The sequence below is a fragment of the Bombyx mori genome, chromosome 10 (assembly GCF_030269925.1).
Source record: "Bombyx mori chromosome 10, ASM3026992v2".
In the NCBI taxonomy this organism is placed as follows: Eukaryota; Metazoa; Arthropoda; class Insecta; order Lepidoptera; family Bombycidae; genus Bombyx; species Bombyx mori.
Window position 1 is genome coordinate 2,610,626 of NC_085116.1, and position 16,809 is coordinate 2,627,434.

Genomic DNA, 16,809 nt, shown 5'->3' on the forward strand with positions numbered 1-16,809 from the left:
ATACAACCTAACATTTATAATATTTTCAAACCAGGATTTAGACTCGCTTATCCATCGCTTATTATATGATATTTCCAATACCAGAAGCACAGCCGGAGGTCGACAGTCAATCGCGAATTATTTTCGTGTATTTTAATTCACTTCCCTGCATCCACGACCAGGTCGGCGAGAACTGGACGTCGACCGAGAACTTGTGTGAGAGCTACCGATGCGTGCGGGACGGGGGCGGCGGCCTGCGCTCCGTGGCCTCCGAGCAGCGCTGCGAGACCGACTGCCAACCCGTGAGTATTCTCTCACTGAACCCAGCCGCCGTGTGTAATAGTCGCTTTTGTCAGAACCTGGAGATACGACGGCGGCCTCGACCTCCAAACCGTAACGCATTACTGCCTCGTGACAGAAATAATCCCCACGGCCTCTAAACATGCGTTTAGTAAACGTCCCTCAACTGATGAGTAAGATGGCCGGTGTACTTATATCAAGTGACGCAACTTGCTGGAGTTCGGAGTCTAATACGCAATGTTCCTTTTTTGACCTATCCTAGTAAACTCGAGGGGTTATACTAGATTCGCAGGATTAGTAGATGAGCTCGCGGGGCTCTACCCTGACGACGTTGCTAACACAAGTCCTAACAAGAGCAGTGCTTCACAGAATCTACCACCGGATCGGAAACGCGACCCACTGAGAAGATCCGGTAACAAGCTCAATGGGCTGTGTCTGTTGATTAATTTTCTCGTCGAACCTCGTCGAAAATCTACGAAAACCAACGGTTTCGACGAGAACGGTGACCGGTGCTTGAGGTACCTAAATGCACCGTTAGTGGAGCGGGAGGATCCGAAATAACGTGTTTAGGGAGACGTCGACTGTTTACCATTCGGCCCACAGGATTGGAATGTGCAATGTTCTAACAAATATGTACTGAACCCATTCAAAAATATAACAGAACATCAGTTGATTCTAGTGCCATAGAAGATCGAATAATGCAAGTAGAAATGGTTCTAGTGGTTTTTATTAGTTTAGAAGATGGTATATTATTTAATGTAGAAAAAAACGTAGCGACGATTAAATAGTCACAATAGAGTACCAAGTAGTCCACTAGTGGGGCCAGCGTCACCAAATGTAAAGACATCTCAGTATGAACACCTAACGTCCGCCCCAGGGCTGGAAGTACTTCCCGGCGCCGGCGGAGTGCTGCGGCCGCTGCAAGCCCGTCGCCTGCGTCGTGGAAGGGCGGGAGAGGCCCGTCGGGGAGAGCTGGACGTCTGCCGACTTCTGCACCAACTACACCTGCGCCGACCTGCACGGGACCGTGAGTTTTTTTTTTTTTTTTTTTTTATTGCTTAGATGGGTGGACGAGCTCACAGCCCACCTGATGTTAAGTAGTTACTGGAGCCCATAGACATGTACAACGTAAATGCCGCCAACTACCTTGAGATATAAGTTCTAAGGTCTCAATATAGTTACGACGGCTGCTCCACCTTTCAAACCGAAACGCATTACTGCTTCACGGCAGAAATAGGTGGGGTGGTGGTACCTACCCGCGCGGACTCACAAGAGGCCCTACCATCAGTAAAATTTTAAACAATAGTACATTGTGCAGAAAAATTGGACATTTCCTCTCGCGTGTAAAATTGCCCGAGCCGAGGGAGGAAAAGTTAGACTTTCTTCCCTGTACAGCGGGAGGAAAACCGAACTTTCGGCGTAGGTAGGAAAAAAAAGAATTAATCGAGAGAGGTTTTTGCTTTGTTTTGCAAACCCTACTTGTTGCTCGTGCGGTTGTTGATCTCAAACTGTGCACTCTCTACATTGCGGACTCGCAACATAAGAAAGTACATAAAATATATTTTAATTCATGTATGAAAATCGATTGCCTGTAATTTAAAGTCAATCTCTCAGAAGAAAACTACCTTATATTTCACAAATAGAGTTCAGATTACGTTTTTTTTACATTCCTATCTTAAATACCACTTTACATATAAATTAGGTTAATAGATTAGGCTTCTTAATCACGTCCGATTTAACTGGAAATACTTTGAGCGATTCTCCTTCTGATGGTGGAATCTTATGGGAACGTACGCCTCGTGTATCCGCAGCTACAAGTGCAAAGCTCAAACGAGACTTGTCCTGAAGTGTCGGAGGCTGTGAAGAAACAGTTCGTGCTCAAAGAGGAGAAAATCCCGGGCAAGTGCTGCCCCAAGGTCGAGCCGGTCGCGTGTCGAGATGGCGACAAAATATATCAGGTACGTGCGAGAAGCTAGTCTAAAAAAGTAGCCTAAGTTACTCCTTATATCATCAGCTACCTATCAGTGAAAGTTTCGTCATAATCGGTCCAGCCGTTCCAGAGATTAGCCGGAACAAACAGACAGACAGACAAAAATTGTAAAAAATGTTATTTTGGTGTGTACCGTACATATATACATATATACATGTAGTAAAAAGCGGTTATTTCAATATTACAAACAGACACTCCAATTTTATTTATATGTATGATTTCAACATAAAGTTACAGTCTGGCTCGATATAAGCGACAGAAGTTAAACTTCTCAACTGGCGTTTCTCTGGGCCAATATTTTCAATACTCGATACTTTGATGTTTTGATACTAATAACTAGACAGAGGAGAATTGACAGATACATGGACTATGCCAAGTATTATTAGTAAAAAGAACGTCTCATATTTCCTAGTTCCCAAATATCTTCGGATGGTCGGTGGAATATTCCAATATATTTTTTTAGATGGAAATGTTAACTACTTTTTTAATGAGGTATTATTTTATTAATGTTTTTGAGTTTTGGACTGAAGATATATAATCTCGGAATTTTTAAATCATAATTAAATCGTTTCGTTAACCATGTTTCTAATGGCGTCACGCCCTCGTTCAGGAGGGTCAGGTGTGGACCACACCGGACCCGTGCACCAACCGGACGTGCAGGCGGGAGGACGGGCAGCTGTCCGTGGGCCGCACGGTGGAGCACTGCGAGCGACAGTGCCGGCGCGGCTGGACGTACTCACCGCCCGCCGCCGACCGGTGCTGCGGGCGCTGCGTGCAGTCTGCCTGCCTCGTCGACGACCAGCTCAAGGAACCCGGTGCGTATACGCGACCAGAACCGAGGAGTTGCCGCGATTCATGATACGTGCATAGCAAAAAAACAATGCTCAACACGCGTTTTGAAGTCGTCGTGGCCTAAAGGATAAGACGTCCGGTGCCTTCATGTTCAAATCAAACCCGCAAAATTCTAATTTGCGTAATTACTGGTGGTAGGACCTCTTGTAAGTCCGCGCGGGTAGGTATCACCACCCTGCTTATTTCTGCCGTGAAGCAGTAATGCGTTTCGGTTTGAAGGGTGGGACAGCCGTTGTAACTATACTTGAAACCTTAAACGACGTCCACGAAAACCACGACGACCACGACGACCACAAAACAAGTATAGAGAGGGCGGGGGAAAAGCTGGGGCGGAAAGGTAGTGTAGGATAAACGGTGCAATTCTCCCACAACTGCAACGCGACGTTCCTCGCGACAGGCTCCACGTGGTCCTCGGCCGACAACTGCACCACATTCAGCTGCGACCGAAGCGGGGAGGAGGTGTTCGTGACGTCAGCCACCGAGCACTGCCCCGACGTGTCGGCCTGCGACCCGGCCGACATTGTCAATACCACCTGCTGTCAGATCTGCAACGAGAAACCGCAAGCCCTCAGTGAGTATACCTAAGCTATCATTTCACCATTCGCAGTAGGCAGCGGCTTGGCCCTGCCCCCGTCATTGCTGAAGTCCATGGGCGACGGTAACCACTCACCATCAGCTGGGCCGTATGCTCATCTGCCTACAAGGGGCAATAAAAAAAAACGAGCAAGAAACAACCTTCGTCCTTACTAATAGTAGTGCAATAGGGTGCATGGTATCAGTAGTTATAAATATTTTATGAACAGATATGAGTAGAAGGGTTATTTTGATAATATCCTGAAAAGCAGTCTACGCTTTTTTTACAATAAAATCATTTTTTCTTATACTATTTTTAATTCAAATTTATTAAAATTTATTTTCTATTTCGTAGTTGGATTTTCTATAAAAGCATATTTTGTTAGTTTTTTAATTTTTAATTTAATTTTAATTTTTATTTATTTTTTAGTTGAATAAAATTTTATTCATATTTTTTTAATGTTGAATTGTCATCGGTCCTTAATAATTATACCAAATTTCCAATTAATCCAACGTTTTGAAGCGGGTCAAAATCATGTTCAAAGATTCCGTTACATACTAACATACATACGTCTGAAGCTAATAAAAGCGTATATTAATAATCAAATAATTTTCGTTCGTAACAGGTAAATGCGTCCCTAAGAGCATCCCGAGCTCAGAGACGGTAGGACTGATCCGCATCCCGATGGGAGCCCACGGCCTGTGCGTCAACAAGTTCCCCATCACCGGCTTCACGGAGTGCCACGGCTCCTGCGACTCCGGAACTATCTATAACAACCGTGAGCCAAAACTTATTGCTCTTCATTCATTCCTTATGTTAACTTTACTCATTACCCTTTTTCAGTTTTTAATTTTTGGAGTTTACTCCTTTAGAATCGATTTACATATATAGGCCCGGGGTATGAAAATTATGGGGACCAAAATCGTACTAGCATGTCACACGAAATGCGTTATGCGCCTGATTGGCTCCTGATTGCGTGATGCGTGCGCGCGCCAATCAAAATCGTACTAGCATGTCACACGAAATGCGTTATGCGCCTGATTGGCTCCTGATTGCGTGATGCGTGCGCGCGCCAATCAAAATCGTACTAGCATGTCACACGAAATGCGTTATGCGCCTGATTGGCTCCTGATTGCGTGATGCGTGCGCGCGCCAATCAGGAGCCAACGCGCGGCCGCGTTATTGCAGGTGACGCCGGGCTGCTGCACCGGCAGTCCGCCACAAAGCTTCGTACTGATCGCGCGTTTCTCTCATTATTGTATTTTCATATATTTGTTAGTCGTTTGTTTTGTGTCTCGTTAATTTGTTAATAATCTGTAGTGTATCGTGTTGTCGTAATATAGAACTATTTCTCGTATTGTTTCGTTTAATTTTTTATATCCAGTAAACTCCAGTCGTGCGTCGGAGCGGACACACACACTTTTTTTATTTTATCGCCTATAAAAGTGTATCTGGTTCGACAGTCTTGAATTTTTGTGCAATATTATATCTACATTATTGTTTAATTTCATTCTCGAACATACATTTTTCTTATCAAATAACATAATAAGTTTTTTTTAAAGGGATTTTATGAATGACAACTAAGACCTTTAGGTCATGTCTTATTTTATTTTATATTTTTATTTTTTTGATAATATGGAGTGAAATGAAATGAAATCAAACGAAATGAAGATGATTAATTTTGAGGCATTAATCAACTGGGACGAAATGAAATGAAATGAGATGAGATGATATGGGATGAAATACAATCTCAGTAAAATGGTGGTCATTTACTGAGATTTTTTCAGTGAACTTTTTGGAAGATCCCGAGAAGTTACGTCCAGCGGCTTTGTTTCATTTTACCACATTTGTGCACTTTTGCAGATATTAAACAGTTAATAAACCACCACTATTACACATTTAAACCTGAAGAAACACTAAATAAACAAAATAAAACAAATCACACAGCTTCACTCCTTGCGTTCCCGCCAAAAAGTCCCATTAAGTTATAAGAATGCATGATAAATGTTGCCAGTATTAAATGGTAAGTTGTATCTGGCAACAGAGACCGGTACGCACGAGTCTGCGTGCGAGTGTTGTCAGGCCGCGAAGTACAGCGGCGTGTCCGTGCGACTCACGTGCGAAGACGGGACGGTCCGACCGCACCGGGTCGCCACGCCGGCGCGCTGCCACTGTGCCGCCTGCGGACCGGGACTCACTAAGCACCCTAAACCTGGTAATTACATTTAGTCATATATTATCAATAATATACGGAAATAAAACATTTTATTCCAATGCAATGGTAGAAAAACGAAATTCATGTTAAATGATGTGTCTATCTATGCGTTCCGGTAATCCCCTACTGAATCCTGAAAAATCAAAAGGGAATTTTGTGATTGTTTTTATATTTATAATTTGACAGCAAGAATGCTACACGTCTTTTTCAAATTCTGCATGAAAACTATAATCTTGAGATTACAAAGATCCTACAGTAACTTCCCATTCTATAATACGTTGTCATCAATTTACCAATTATCCCAGTACAAGAATCTATCGGTAACATTTTTAACTTACAATGTTCTAAATTATTGTACTATTTATTCCTCAGGTCACGCATCCTACACTGGTACCAAGAACCCAGTACAGCCGGAGCGGGACAGGGAGTACGTGATCCCGGATATATTCCAGCGCTTCGGGGGAAGCGAGGAGAAACCACGACTCTAATTACATCACGACTTTGATAATTAGTTTTTAACGTTTAAGTAATTAACAAAAATATAAAATTGTAGTAGTTTTAAAAAAAAACACCTGGCAACATTAAAATGTTGATGCATTTAATTATATAAAAGTGCTCAAAATATTTTTTCATCAAATGAAACAAAGTTTTATTTGATCAGTGATATATTTTTATAAATAAAAAAAATAATCCATAAATAAAATTTTGTTTTATTCAACAACCAGTCAACGTAACATGTTTGTGACGTTGTCTTTGAGAAATGTAGAGTTGCAGAATACCATTTAAATGAAGAGGAGATAAAGACCTATTGATAATGAAATTTAATAAAACCTATTTCGGAATCCAATTTGTATTTAGCTCATACTTTTAAGTTCAACTCTCTAAACTTTGGCCCTTATCATTCAGAAAAAAAAACGCATTTAATTATCAACCGAGCAATTTATATTTCGTAAACAATATGTTTTAGGAAGAGTTCTCATCGTTCGTTTCTTCAAAGCCGTTTTGTGTGACGTCACCATTCTCCTGACTCTGCCCTTCATCAACATCTTCTTCTTTTTGCTTTTCTTCTTCTTCTTTCTGTTTTTGTTTCCTCAACATGTCTGATAAATATTTACATCGTTGCATGCATTCCTCCTAAAAACAAACACAAAATAAACATTTTAGGTCTTAATTAGTTGAGGCACTACGAAGTCTGCTAGTTATTAATATAAATAACTTGTCATTTCCAGTAAAATGAAAGGTTTCCTTTCGTTCACCTTTGTCTTCCCGGGTACAGAATTGGAGATCTTCTGCCACCGGTCGCCGGCGCCACCCTTCGGGTACTTGGCGAGGGCTGTCTCTAGAGCCTTCTGCTGGCTCTGGGACCAGGCACCGCCGCTACCTGTCTCTTCTTTCCGTGTTTTGACCTGCGAAAACATTGTTGGTACTAATCACGTTAAATCTATTAATAATTTTACGTTGACTTTAGTAATATTATTTGACCCGCCAATATGATAGCAGCTATTGCAACATAGAAGCTATTTGACAAAAACCTAACCTATACAAGGTCTACGGAGCAGTGACTCCGGCTTGGGAGATTTTATTTCTCTCGTTAACCGCGGTATAGGAATTTAGTGGAAAGTTTAAGCGACAGGGAAGTGAAGGTAACGACTTGAGCAAACTGGCGTCATATTTACATTTCTTCTAACAAATATAGATTCCTATGAGACGGTATCGTCTGGCTTAAGTTAGTTAGTAGATCTTGTAGGAGCAGTAGTAGCAGTGCTGCTTAACTAACTGTATTGGGTAGTCACTGCCACGAAGGATGTGTAACACACTGAGTATGAATATACACCGCCCGCAGTTTCCAACGTGTTTTGATCAACAATAATGGGTGGTGGCCTAAAATCACAAGCGACAGCGATTTTGTCGAATTGTAAGGCGGTTGCCCAAGTAGTGGCGAATAAGTTGCCACGATCTATATAACTCACGGGCGGGGGAACTTTTTTAATTATTACCCCAAAATATTTTTGTGTATGTTGATATTGCGAATGGCGAAGAACAAAAAAAAACGAAATCGCTTCTTCTTAGCATCTTTCATATTATAGCCCCCAATAAAATACCTGGGTCAATCACGTGAACTTTGTGTTTCCAAATAATGTGTTCTATCTTATTCTCTCGCCGGCTGAATCTTATACATTTATGTGTTTGTGTTTCTATGGACTTATTTTTTCGTTTCGTTTCATCGAATTTGAAATCACAACGATTTTGAAGAAGTTTCACTTCAATATATACTTTTTATACACAAAAGTTTCATTTTTACCCCCCAAATTTCATTTTACCCCATTCGGGGTAATTCACCCCGGTTCCCCGACCGCTGATATAACCTTTTTGGGCGGCTCCACGTATTCCGGCTGCGGGGGCTCGTGTCCGGGCGGGCGGTGCGGGCGCTCCTTGAGCTTGGCGGCCATGTGCGCCACCTCGGGCACGGCGCGGCGCAGCGCGGCGGCGATGCGCTCCCAGCGCTGCGGGGCGCCGCCCGGCACGCGGGACATCAGCCGCGCCAGCTCCGCCAGGTCGTCGTCCGTCCACAGCCCGCCGGATATCATCGGGGAACTCTGCACAAAACCCGAACAGCTATGACAAACTCTTCACGCTTTTAACCCGTGCAATTAATATAGAACAATCAAACACAGACATTACGTGCCTGCCACGATCCACTCCGCATTGAGGCAAACAATATTGCGTTGAGGCCGAAATAAGCAGAGAGGTGCTCCTACCCTTGCGAGATGTTCCCGTGTCCTCCCACCACCATTACTTACAATGGAAATTCCAGTGAGGTAGAAAACGGAAACTGCTACTACAAATGCCATGGAAATGTTACAATATTGCAGTTCAGTAACTTGACTGTGCCTTCACCACAGTTGATGTCCTTCAGCATCGGCAATTGCCTCATTAACTGGGCCTTAGTCCTGAGAGTTGTCTATTGTAATAACACTATATATCGCATGTTATTTTATTCTGACAAATGATAAAAATAATAGTAGCATAACGGCACTTTATGATCACTAAGATGCTTGCTACTAAAGTTATATGCAATTAAGTCGGTGCTTTTGTGTGTGTACGCAAACACCGGAAACTATTGTTGATGTATGACAGTTCGGCTCCGGCTGTCGAGTTCTCCATCCTAACAATGGGGTTACCGGTTTATCCTCGAGGGTCGCGGCGGGGTCGTGCGGGGGGCGCGGCCTCGCGTCGTGCTCGAGCTCCGGCGGCACGAACCCGCGCCGGCGCCGCGTCCCCGCCGCGCCCGCGCTCTCTCTCTCCGCTGCAGCGGCAGCCTCTCGCTCTAACCTCTGCTTCTCTTCCTCCTCCCTGAAGATTACATCACAATTTCGAATTATTCATATTGAAAGAGAGCACTGACCTGGAAAGCGTCTGGCATAAGGAAGAGAGGACGTCCCAAAACCACTTGGCGTCGCTCGGTGGAACAGGAGCTTAGTGTCTTGGGCATGGCGTGGGAGGTGGTGAACAGACAGCCCAAGGCCGACGTAAATGAATGGATTTGATTCGGGCCCTACACCCCAGCAGAGGTTAATAGGAAAGAATGATAATGAATATTGAAAGAGGATGACCTATTCCAAGAGAAAAAAACAAAATATACATCATATTCCAAAATGGACATCACTACACCTCTTGCAGTATCCATGAATATCAAGCGTCTTTGAAAATTATTTAAATAATTTCGTGAAGATAAAATAATTTAATTCACCTTTTCTTTTGTCGCTTAGCTTCTTCTTCTTTCTCTTTCAGCTGCTTTTTAATTTCTACGTAGCTCCGCGGTATCGCGGTCACCGTCCACCACGCCAGTCGCGGTATTTGGAACGGCAAGGTGTCCTTCACACTAGGTTTGGGTAATTGGTCTAATATCTCAGAGAGACCAACGTCAAAGCCAGTTTTTTTTGACTTCCTGCCTCTGCTGTTTAAAATTTGCTCCTGAAAAATAAGTTAAAAGGTTCTGATAAAAATTAAATTTATCCAGGACATTGTATATATATCGACGCTTGAAAGGCAAACGTGACTAAGCGACAATAAGTGCTTTGTACATAAATGATAGGCAATAACTATATTCGATGCGCAAAAAAATTTATTTCTAGGTCTATTAAAATCATATCAATCCTACAGCTAGATTCGTTAAAATAGAATTTTTTTCAGGTATTTCTCAGATATATTTTATATTAATTTCAACTTTAAATTAGTCTACTGTAAAGTTCACGCACTGTCGCTTAGTCACGTTTGCTTTTCAAGCATCGTTATATATTATATACAATAATATATAGGGTGGTGAAGTTATGAGGATTTGAAAATGCCTGTATAGGCCTACTTGATTAAAAAACATATTAAAACTGCTTTTAACATAAAAATAACATCTATAGTTATTGAGAATAAAAAATAATAAATTATGAATACAATCAAAAAAATATTAACATTTTATTCTCTACAATTCATCTATGTAACAAATACCTATGTGTGTGTGAACGAACCCCTTTGGGCTGGAAAATGTGATTCTTTCGCAGCACGAATGAGCAGGATAGCGGTACTACTGTGAAACTACTTTTTTTTTATTGCTTAGATGGGTAGACGAGCTCACAGCCCACCTGGCGTTAAGTGATTACTGGAGCCCATAGACATCTACAACGTGAATGCGCCACCCATCATGAGATATAAGTTCTAAAGGTCTCAAGTATAGTTACAACGGCTGCCCCACCCATCAAACCGAAACGCGTTACTGCTTCACGGATGAAATAGGCGGGGTGGTGGTACCTACCCGTGCGGACTCAGAAGAGGTCCTACCACCAGTAAGCATTACTCATTCATGTACTGTTCTATGAAATTTAGCATTACATATTCAAACCAAGCATCTAAAAATAAACTTACTGCCGTGTACCTCTTCTCGACGTATGCAGCCCAACTAACAGCATACTGTCCTAATGAAATGATTATGAACAATATTATGGAGGCCTCTGCCAAGCCCATCTTGCGTAGATGTCGATAGTAGTATACTGCTGAGCGCCAGTTAGGTAAACCATTTTTGAGGACTTCATTGTACCTGAATAACGAAAAATCCATTTACACTTCAAGTTTTAATGTATACCTTTTTTAAGGCAATGTTCACAAAGATTCTATGTGTGAAAAAACAATTTATTGTTAATAATATTTATGAGATTTCAAGAATGTAATACGCTTGTTCGTAATATTAAAGATGTCAAATATAACAGGATGCACATGACAATGGTTAGGAAGATCCATAGGTTCAAAATTATGCTCGACAATATTTAGTGGACATATTTAAAAAAAAAAAAAGTATTTTATTACCTATACATACAAATGAGAACATTTACGCTCAAATCCTAAATGCTAAATATATGTATGTAAGAATTCCACATTGAATTCTTACTTTACTATTAATTAACTAATTAATTAACTAATAATTTTCGGGTGGTTAATTACTATTAATTAACCACCCGAAAAGCAAGGCAATACAACTTTAACATACTCTGTTTTGCAAAGAAAAAAGAAAACACCAAAGGGAGTGGTAAGTCAAATAGTCAAGATATTCAAATTCCGTAAGCTTTACCAATGTCACTATTAAATAAGGTCCATCAAGTTGTATGTGTCATCAATCAATTTAACATACTTACTTTTCTCTCTTTCCAGGGTCTTTAAGTACATTATGCACAGAAACCAAGTTTCTAAACTGTACATCAGCATCTGGAGAATCATTTTTGTCCGGATGCAGTTTCAGTGTCAGTTTTTTGAACGCTGATTTTATTTGTGCTGGCGTCGCATCCTTCAATCAAAATTTAAATATAATTTCAATCAATTGATATGTGTAAAAGTTTAGTTTCAGTTTCAAATAATAGTGTAGGTATTCCATTAACATTACCTTAAGCAAGAAAAATAAACTTTTGAATTTTAAATGGTCGCTCTCATTACATATGCATACTCTAAATTATATATTTAATGATTATCGGACTGATAAGAATTCTAATTAATAAAACTTATTCACATTCATAACCAAAAAAACTAATTGAAATTTGACCAATTACTGTTACCTAATTTACCAAGATAAGCTGGCTTTTTTTAAATATACAACTATCAATCACATAGTCACCGGTCAGTCTACTTCTTACCTGACTAACTCCCATCAGTTCATAAAAGTTCTGGTTAACTTCTTCCACCACGTCAAATACTTCTAAATCATCATCGTCCCACGCAGCGACGCTCAAAACAAACGTTAACAACAACAAAAATATCCAACGCATTTCTTAATTGAAGTAAATAATATTTTTTAATTTAAAAACAACATGATACGAACACGTAGAAATAAAATTTGTAGACGAGGCCTGGCTCTCACAATACAAAATATGAAATTGACAATCTATGTGTTGACAAATGACAACTTGCCAGCTGTACGACATAAATGAGTAATAGAGAGGCGCCCGCGATATTTATTCGTGCGTATCGATTACGTATGTAACGTTTCAAATCGATGCTTAGTGAAGAAAGGAGAAGAAGTTTAAAAAGGCTAGTGTTGTAATTATTTGGAATCAAATATGTCACATAAAATTAACAAATTATATCTCCACTTTGATCGCAAGTAAAAAAATTGTTGAATAATCATAAAAGGAAGTGTATTGGTTTATTCAAATCTGTTGTGGAGACAGACATGTTTAAGCGTTATTATTGTAGATCACTCGTAAATATATACCAGTTAGTGAACAACTTAAAGTTTATGTTTATCCATTATGCGTACATATACACACATACACATGCTATCATCATGTATGATTGCATATATGATAGGTAGAAGTATAAGGTGATTCCCTAAAGAAAGTTTCTGTCGACTATTATTATTTTAAGCTCTCGAAAAATTTCAAGAAATCGATATTTTTAGTTACTTTTTATAACAATTTCAACATGATGTTTATACTTAATAGTTTAAACATCATGCTGGAGTAAATTGCCTTAAACATTAGTTAGTACCAACCATTACTAGTAATAGTCTAAAGAAGAAAGAGAAGGTGTTTACGTAAATATACAAACAATCAAATGTGCGGCTTGTAGAATGAAACACCCGTAGTGCAATAAAACTACAATTGAAATTCCGACTTCATAATATGTCAAGACGGCTTTGACTTTGTAATTTTCACGGGCCGAAAACCACTTAAGATCAGATGTAATATGAACTCTTTGAAGGAATGACGGAAAGTTATCGCATGAGTTGCGACCATTTCACATGAACTCAGAAGCTATAAAGGACTTTTATTTTAGCTGGCCAGCTTCCAAATTCACTTTTATGTTAAACTTATTAATTATGTACTGTATGACTTCTGTTATGACTTCTGTAGTCTGGGGACTGTACATAATATATCGCTGTATTCGTGTGAAGTTCATAGAGTAAGATACAACATTCTATTTAGCAGTGACGTTGAAGACTGCTCAAACTTTAACGCATACTTTTATTTGAATAAGGTGCACATCGGTTAACAAATGACAGAATAATTAAAACATTCCTTAATAATTCCGGAGCAGCCGAGTTTGAAAAATGTGTCTTAAATTATCTATATCTATACCTACTAATATTATAAAGCTGAAGAGTTTGTTTGTTTGAACGCGCTAATCTCATGAACTACTGGTCCGATTTGAAAAATTATCAGTGTTAGATAGCCCAATTATCTAGGAAGGCTATAGGCTATATAACATCACGCTAAGACTGATACAAGCGGAGCACCAATAAATATTTTTTCAAAATCGGGTATTTTTTATCTTTTGAGAGCTTCTACTGCGTGCGCTGCGGAAACGGTTAAAGTTTCGCTAAAATAACGTGTGTGTGAATTATTCCCCATGAAAAGATCTAAAAAAAGTCCGCAACAGCATATGTCTATATATTAAGGTTGGCTCTCTATAACGTTTTTTATGCTAACCAAATTTGTTCTAAAATAAACCATTATTTGTGAAGGTGTTTTTATAGAGATGATCTTCTACGTAAATGAAGAGGCGGGTAAAATTTAGCGTTATGCCAAACTAACTATTCCACGCGGACGAAGTCGCGGGCAAAAGCTACTTAATATATAAAAAACTTAGATTTTTTTTGCCGTTGTAGGCAGAAGAAGGTACGTATCGCCTGATATTAAGTTCTTGCCGTTATAATGGATGTCAGCAATCAAAAGTCCAAACCAAGGCTGTACTGCTGTACATTTTGCGCATACCTCGCTTTAAGAACTACATGGCATAGCACTGAGGCAACGTCGCGGAAAGAAATTTATCCGAAAGCAGGTTGGCACGTGACAGAAAAGATCTGTGGAAACGCACTATGGATGAACGAAGTAATTCTAAGTAGTTTGGATAAACTCAAGTAAGCTGGCGGGCGGTGCAATAGTAACCAGATATGAAATTATCCATCGTAATTTAAAGTGATCATCTACGAAAGTAGTCGTCGTGGCCTGAAGGATAAGACGCTCGGTGCATTCGTATCTTGCGATGCATCGGTGTTCGAACCCCGCTATTTTTCTAATGAAATACGTACTTAACAAATGTTCACGATTGACTACCACGGTGAAGGAATAACATCGTCTAATAAAAATCAAACCCGCAAAATCATAATTTGCGTAATTACTGGTGGTAGGACCTCTTGTAAATCCGCACGTATTTTTTTTTTATTGCTCTTATAAGCAGACGAGCATACGGCCCACCTGATGGTGAGTGGTTACCGTCGCTCATGGACTTCAGCAATGCTAGGGGCAGAGCCAAGCCGCTGCCTACCGCTTAATACTCTCCATAAGCCTCGTTTGAAGAAGGACATGTCATAGCGCTCGGGAAACACCGTGGAGGGGAGCTCATTCCATAGCCGGATGGTACGTGGCAAAAAAGATCTCTGGAAGCGCACTGCGGATGACCGCAGTGGCTCCAAGTAGTATGGATGAACTCTACTCGGGCGATGCGATGGTAAAAACGAGACGTTGGTATCATCTCGAACAATTCCTCAGAGCACTCCCCATGGAACATTCGGTACAAAATACAGAGGGAACCGAAGTCCCTCCGCAGACCCAGAGGCTCCAAGCGATCCGCCTATTTGTCTTATAGCAGTAATGTGTAAATCCATAATCGAATAGTGAACTTTCCCTTGAAGTTTGTTAAAATGGATGTTATCCTTTTTTATTTTTTTTAAACTCGAAGACATTACGTGAATTTTCATTATAACCTTTAACCTTAAATTAGAGATTAGGGGAGGGGGAAGGAGTTGAAGAAAATCTTACGAAATCTCACCGTGGGGGTCGAAAAATTCTCAAAAATGCCTCACGTAATCAATGGATGCCCCCTTTCAGCCTAAACATAAATTTTGCAGAATCTCGCATGAGATTAGGGGGAAGGGGGAGTGAGTTGAGGAAAATCTTACAAAACCTCATAATATGAGACAGGGTGTGTAGAAAATTTCTCAAAAATGCCTCACGTAATGAATGGACGCCCCCTAAATTACAAAGCTATCGTTTTTTTTTTATCGCAACAATTCCAATGACAGATTAATATAACACTTAAATCACAAAACGTTTTCACGCTGTTTGCCCTTCATTTCTACTTTTACTACTCTTTTTAATATGCCCCCAGTCGTGTTCGGAATGCGAAACCAATGAAAGTAGGTCACGAACCAAATAGAAAATACAAATCTACTGCCAACGTTTACGTCACCGTTATGAAGAAACAGAAATTGCAGATGACAATAAAGAGCAATGTTTGCAATAAAAAAAAATTGGGTAGTCCAATCTTCTCATTAAAAAGGGCTCTTACTATTAGTTACTTTAATAATATTTCACTTTGAACTAGAGATTGCAATGCTTTGTATTTTACCAGCCACAGCATGCATGTGGATTTTATTAATTGAAATTTTTTGAATGTAAATTTATAAATTTAAACGTATTTTGGAGTGAGGCGGTCACGTGTTAAGGCATTATCGACACTTGAATCTTTTGTCTTAGGACAACAAACCTTTATAATTTTATGTTTGATTGTGATGTGTGTGGGCTCGCGTAGGTAATCAAACGCACGTAAATTCGAAATTAAGCGATCCCATTTAAGACAATACATGTATCAATGAAAGATTATCCTTTCTATGCTGATTTCGCAAATGCACTATTTCATGTAACTTGCGTAACATGTTCAGACTCCTACTTCTCCAAAGCTTCCAAAACTTATTGGCAGGGAAATATTCAATACCCGAAAGGGAGTACAAAATGGCTTTGAAGAGTTTGTTGACTCCAGGACACCAGACTTATTCAAGAAGGGCATTAAAAAATTTCCAATGCGCTTGCAGAGATGCATCGATGGCTTGGGTGCATATTATATGATGCATATTAATGATGACTTTTGGTATGCTGAGCGGCGTTTGCATAGAAAAAAACTTTTGCATAGAAAATATATATCGTGGCTTAAAGGACAAGACGTCTGGTGCATTCCTGTTGAGCGATGCACCGATGTTCGAATCCCAGGCGGGTACCAATTTTTCAAATGAAAAACGTACTGAACATTTTTTTTTTTTTTTTTTTTTCCTACCTAAGCTGATAGCCTTGAGAGGCTATGTCAGCGTAACCCTAACTTTAGTAGGTGAGCTCACGGGGCTCAACCTGACGATGTTGCTAACACGAACCCTAGCAAGAGCCGTGCTTCGCAGAATCTACCACCGGATCGGAAACGCGACCCACTGAGAAGATCCGGCGAGAAACTCAGTGGGCTGTGTCTGAGAGTTAATTTACTCGTCGAGCCCTTCGTCGCAAGCGACGGGTTCGACGAGAACGGTGACCGGTGCTTGAAGTACCTAAAAGCACCGTTAGTGGATCGGGAGGATCCGAGATGACGTGTTTT

At 40.3% G+C, this 16,809-nt stretch overlaps 2 protein-coding genes across 2 annotated transcripts in view; one reads left to right on the top strand and one right to left on the bottom strand.

The window, feature by feature from the left end:
* LOC101735937 (hemocytin-like) overlaps window positions 1-6,613 on the top strand; it is a 98,331-nt gene extending 91,718 nt beyond the window's left edge. The window contains exons 71-78 of the mRNA XM_062670358.1: window positions 162-281; window positions 1,157-1,306; window positions 2,091-2,237; window positions 2,880-3,084; window positions 3,519-3,692; window positions 4,321-4,473; window positions 5,740-5,910; window positions 6,283-6,613. Of these exons, the coding sequence (XP_062526342.1) occupies window positions 162-281; window positions 1,157-1,306; window positions 2,091-2,237; window positions 2,880-3,084; window positions 3,519-3,692; window positions 4,321-4,473; window positions 5,740-5,910; window positions 6,283-6,398 (1,236 nt within the window). The 3' untranslated portion in view covers window positions 6,399-6,613. The remainder of the gene's footprint in view (window positions 1-161; window positions 282-1,156; window positions 1,307-2,090; window positions 2,238-2,879; window positions 3,085-3,518; window positions 3,693-4,320; window positions 4,474-5,739; window positions 5,911-6,282) is intronic.
* A 216-nt stretch (window positions 6,614-6,829) lies between these two features.
* On the bottom strand, window positions 6,830-12,416 carry LOC101739750 (uncharacterized protein F54F2.9). Its single transcript, XM_004930297.5, has 8 exons — window positions 12,084-12,416; window positions 11,592-11,740; window positions 10,828-10,999; window positions 9,662-9,885; window positions 9,093-9,264; window positions 8,277-8,507; window positions 7,167-7,316; window positions 6,830-7,044 (listed from the first exon to the last, which is right to left on the bottom strand). The coding sequence occupies exons 1-8, from the start codon at window positions 12,213-12,215 to the stop codon at window positions 6,874-6,876; spliced, it is 1,401 nt and encodes a 466-aa protein (XP_004930354.2). The 5' UTR covers window positions 12,216-12,416; the 3' UTR covers window positions 6,830-6,873.
* Between the last annotated feature and the right edge of the window lie 4,393 nt (window positions 12,417-16,809).